The following is a 5,000-nucleotide window of genomic DNA, read 5'->3' on the forward strand; positions in this document are numbered from 1 at the left end:
GGTGATGCCGTAACATGCAAACCACCCACATGTCTGTAGTTCCCATTTTTATTTAGTGTTTGCCGATCAAATATGCTTTCTTTACAGACCGGTCAACTTTTTCAGCAAACACAACAGATACACCATTGCAGTAACCTTTGGAGCGACTACCATTACCTGTACAATGCTGTTTATCAAAGCTTTCTTCGAAAGGTTCATTGAAATTGATACTGGAATTATTCCCCGGTCTGCCTCGCCTTGGTTAAAGAGTAACTATTGGATTTTTAATTGTTTTCAAACTGATGAAGTGTATCTTTGATTAACACTTCAGTTGCATGGGGTCAGGGATTTGACTGAACTTGTCGCATGAGCGTAGCGAGGGATTTTTAAAACCCTAAAAAACAAGTTTCCGTGTTTGTAACCTGTGAATTTTTCGGGCAAGATTTGATTAAAGGAGGCATCTTCGACTGATATCGATGATTGCGAGATGACGGAAATATTGTTGATGATGAAGAGACTGGTTTTTAATCGCTTTTCACTTACTTACCTAAACTTCTGTATCATGAAGAAAGTTAATCCTTTGTTTTCGCAAAGCTTAAGATATTCATATTTTGGATGAAAAGGGGAATCCCAGAAACGACTGGAGCGGGAAGGAAAGATGTTTCTTGCCTTAATCTTCACTTGAATTAACCGATTTGATTCTCGCTGCCTTTTTGTGGAGGGAGCCCTCGCAGATAAGGTTCTTGTAACAAAGAACTTTTATTGGAGATAATAATGAGCAATTTGTCTCACTCTTAAGTTGTTTGTTTGTTTCTAGTTTTTGAGGGTCTGATGCTCGTCCTTCTTTATGGAGTACTTTTCTACCCGTTTTTTGCCTGCCTTACAACAGATCACAGGCTGATAGGAGCCGTCCTGGGATTTATTTACGGAGCTATAAGGTTTGATAATCTATAACATAAGCGTTGCACATGCGTTAGGTTTTCATATGACGTCACTATCTCAAAGAAAGAAGACTGGATCGAGCATGTATTGCTTATGGACGGTGCCTACTGTTGTTATTACCCATACGTTCTGCGCATCTCGAAATACTTGGGTTTCCTATGGGTGGTGCTTATTAATACAGGGATACTTTTGCGCGATTTAAAAGTGTGCGGGGAAAGCAGAACTTAGCAAGTGCTATTGTTACCCCCCCAAAAAAATAATAATAATAAAATAAAAAAATGGGGGTAAAAACGCATTTCTCAGAAGTAATTAAGCTCCAATTTGAAAACGAGCGCCATTTTAAAGCTTTTTTACAAATATTGTTGCTTAATCAATTACCTTTGAAAAATACGTGGTTATCCTCAATTTTATCCACGGATTTCAATAACAGTTGTTAAAATCTGCTTTTCTGGCATATTTCTAAACTACGCAAAAATACCTTTGAATTAGTAGGCACCGTCCTAAAGTGAAACGCAACAAAATCGCGGCGGTCATCTTGTTGGGGCCATGACTAATGCAGCTGTATTGAACATGTATGAGTCTGACCTGCAAGGCGTCCTGGCCAATCGCGATCCAGTCATTGTCTAACAATGGCCAATTAAAGGGCCACCGACAACCAGTGTCCTTTGCGCGCCTTTGTTGTTGTTATAATCCGGGCAATCGAATCGGCCGGTTCGCTTCAGAAACATCCCGTGAAGAAGAACTTCTGCGAATTCGCTGTTCGATTTGTTTTTTTAATCCAAACGCCTTCCTCCTTTCGTTTCATAATCTTAAGGTTGAAGTAGTGAGCCAAATAACATGGCGCTTTTCCTTCCTCGGCGGACGACCTTTCTTCACAGTTTTCATTTCGCTTTTAACACGAACACAACACCCAAATAACGCCAAAAATACAATATTTAAACATTAAGGAAAATATTAACAAAGTTTGAAGCTACTGTTCATTCAAAACTCGACGATGTGAGGCGATGGAATTTGACTTTTACTCGCCATGTTGTTTAGTTCGGAATTTCCCGCTAAAGTTGTTCTGCGTGTGACTTCAGTTTCCAAATTCAATAGGCATAATTTTGATTGGCTAAATTGTAAGAAAGAGAATGCTGCTTTCGGGTCAGCAGGCGCTTGTGTTTGGAAGAGGAATACGATTCCCGAGTGCTTAGGAGGCTAGCAAAAACTGAGTTTGTCTCTGATTCACATAAGAAGAAAACATGGTTGCTAGTCGCGTGACTGAAAATTGAGAATATTTATCGAAAATTATAACTGAAATGCTCACTTTTCGTAACAAACCGAAAGATCCCCTGCTCAATTTCATATTTTCAGCACATAAGCCGCAATGTTTTCAAGGTTTACGTAACACCACAGATATTTATGTAGATACTTAAGCTGTTAAGTATACAGTGCAGGTGATGTGTAAGAAAAAAAAGATATTATTTCACTGAATTCAAATCGTAGAAAAAAATATTCAAAACTATACTAAACCAGGAGCTCAGACTAAACACTTCGACTAAAAAAGACTGAACCGTGACTGCGAAACCAATATTCATGATTGCACATTTTCACAAAGACACCTAAATGTGCTTGTGCTTTCGTCACTATCGAAAACCAGCCTTAACTGTTTGATTTTTTAAAAATTATTTGACAGATTCTCGTTTGGACTTGGTATCGATTTCCAGTGTGACAGTTCATTCACTGTGAGTTTCAGCTTCATATACATTTATCTGCATCTACATATCGTCCCTTTAAGTTAGGGCTGTGTGTGCAAGGGTGTTACTATTCACCATGTGTCTTTTTTGAGACATCAGCTCTTGGCCGTCCATCTTTTCCTAAAAGGCTACGTGTAGCTAGGTAGAACCCCCACCCCTTCCCCTCCATTCTCAGGACGGTTTCTTCTGTTGCGGGAACGGATTAGCATCACCTAGGCTACATGAGGTGTTACGCTCATGTGTGATGTAGGAAACAGGACAGAGCACCCAGGCCCCAAGAGGGAACACTGAAGTGTGAAAATATTAAATTTTCTGTGAAATTTCACTGAATAACTTGGTGCGGAAAGTTCAGAATAATTAAAATTTAATTTTAATTACAATTCAGACAACTTCAATGCAAATCCTCCGGGGTCCACTTTGGAGCCTGTGTGCGATAACACAGACACAACCAAACGTGTAGAATGTTATTTATAACCTTTATCATTCATATAGTTTTTTCCATCGTTTCGTGTTTGCCTGTGATCTTTTATGTTTTTGCACAGTAGGCACAGAAATGTACCAAAATTCGTGCGGCACGTACAGCACGGTTATTTTTCCACTTTTAAATAATAATGGGGAGTTTAAAAATGACGACGACAACGGATACAACTACGCCACAAAACAATAATATCATCAGGATATCATTGGTTAAAAAAGGAGGAATAAACGTTCTGCAAGAGCGCCACGCCTTTGAACACAGATTTTTGAGGTGCTCTGCATGACAACACCCTGAAATCCCCAAATTTGAGATGAGCATGCAATAGGGAATTATTCATTGTCTATTTTTACGCTGAAGCCGTACCAATTTATTCATTTTATTACGACATAAACGAGGTAGAAAAATCGCAAAAGACTTACGATAGCGCAAAGTTATATTTTGAGGTGACATTTTCGTCGACCTCGCCGTCGTAGATCTAAACTCCATTGTCGTTGCCCTAGCATTCGTCGCAGGCGAGGCTCCCAATTTAAACTCTGTAATTGTAAACTTAAGGCGCTGTTGTACTTCAATTTTTCGTGCAGCCATGGCGAGAAAAGTTCCACAAAACATTTCATAAAGGAAATATACCGCGCAACGACCAAAAACGTAGCAGAAATGTTGCAGAAACCGTTGTGAAAAGTAAAATTGAGTTCTTCTTACCACAACGCTTCGCGCAATGTTGCAAATAATCTCTAAAGTATTGCCCAGTATACCCTCTGCCCTGCAACTTCTGTTTCAACGGTTTGCGGCACCAGCCAATGATAATGTACCGTTGACCTCAAGTGAGGCGAAGGCGACGTCTACGAAAACGTCACTATCCAAACTCTCTCGCGATTTTTCCCATCTCGTTTACGTCGTGACAATGCATCGCAAAAATTGGCACAAGTGGTTTCGCTTCGCTTTCCAGGTACAATCAAGTTTGGAATGTCACTTTAGTTCTCAATGGGCCCTGTCCGAGTTGCTGTTTGTCTCGGTTTCGAAGTGAGTCTTGGTGCTCAACTATTGTAAGGGAAATGAGTTTGATTTGCATAAGAATACGCAATCCATTTCTATTTGAATGGTTGTGCACCAGGACTCGCTTTGAGACTGGAGACTGGTGTCGAAGTCGACCATGGCGGACGTGTTTCAATCGCTCTGTTAAAATTTCTCCGCCTTGGTCCCGAATATGGCCTTTTTTCACTAATTAATAATTTAGTAATGCCTAAAAACAAACCAAAAATATCCTGCGAAGCTCTCAAAGAGACAAAAATGAAGTGTACACGCGAAGGAAGCTCACAAACCGACGAGGAGGTCTTCGAGGATGACAGCCATGGCTGCCCAAAATGCAAGTCAACAATACTCGTCTTGCTGAAATTGATGTGAAGCTTGAAAGACTACTAAAGTTAACAGACGAATTTGAAATTTACAAGAGACGATTTAAATTCCTCGAAGATGAACAGAAGAGCATGCAAGAAAGCCTCGAAAGTTCTCAAACTGAGATAAAAGAAATGCAAGGTTTACAATATTGTATCGTTGAACAACAGAAGACCACTGAAGCTCACTTCAATGCGTTCAACGTGATTTCGCTGAATTGCAACGCCGTCATATTAAAGTAGAGTGTCACAGCCGCAGAGGTAATTTGAAATTCTATGGAATAAAAGAACGCGAGCATGAATCGAACGAGGACACAGAAGATTTATTGAGGATTTTTTTACGCACCGACTTAAGGAACCCAAAAGAGGACGAGGAAAGTATCAAGTTCGATAGAGTGCACAGGATATCAGCTCGTCGAGTATCGTCTAGCAATCCGAATTCTAAGCCACGACCGATTATCATTAAGCTTTCCA

The 5,000-nt window shown here is 40.0% G+C and overlaps 1 protein-coding gene across 1 annotated transcript in view; it reads left to right on the forward strand.

The window, feature by feature from the left end:
- Nucleotides 1–5,000, forward strand: part of LOC138004162 (stimulated by retinoic acid gene 6 protein-like) — a 129,185-nt gene that overhangs the window by 19,932 nt on the left and 104,253 nt on the right. The window contains exons 4-6 of the mRNA XM_068850585.1: nt 88–248; nt 797–917; nt 2,597–2,645. Of these exons, the coding sequence (XP_068706686.1) occupies nt 88–248; nt 797–917; nt 2,597–2,645 (331 nt within the window). The remainder of the gene's footprint in view (nt 1–87; nt 249–796; nt 918–2,596; nt 2,646–5,000) is intronic.

The sequence above is a fragment of the Montipora foliosa genome, chromosome 5 (genome assembly GCF_036669935.1).
Source record: "Montipora foliosa isolate CH-2021 chromosome 5, ASM3666993v2, whole genome shotgun sequence".
In the NCBI taxonomy this organism is placed as follows: Eukaryota; Metazoa; Cnidaria; class Anthozoa; order Scleractinia; family Acroporidae; genus Montipora; species Montipora foliosa.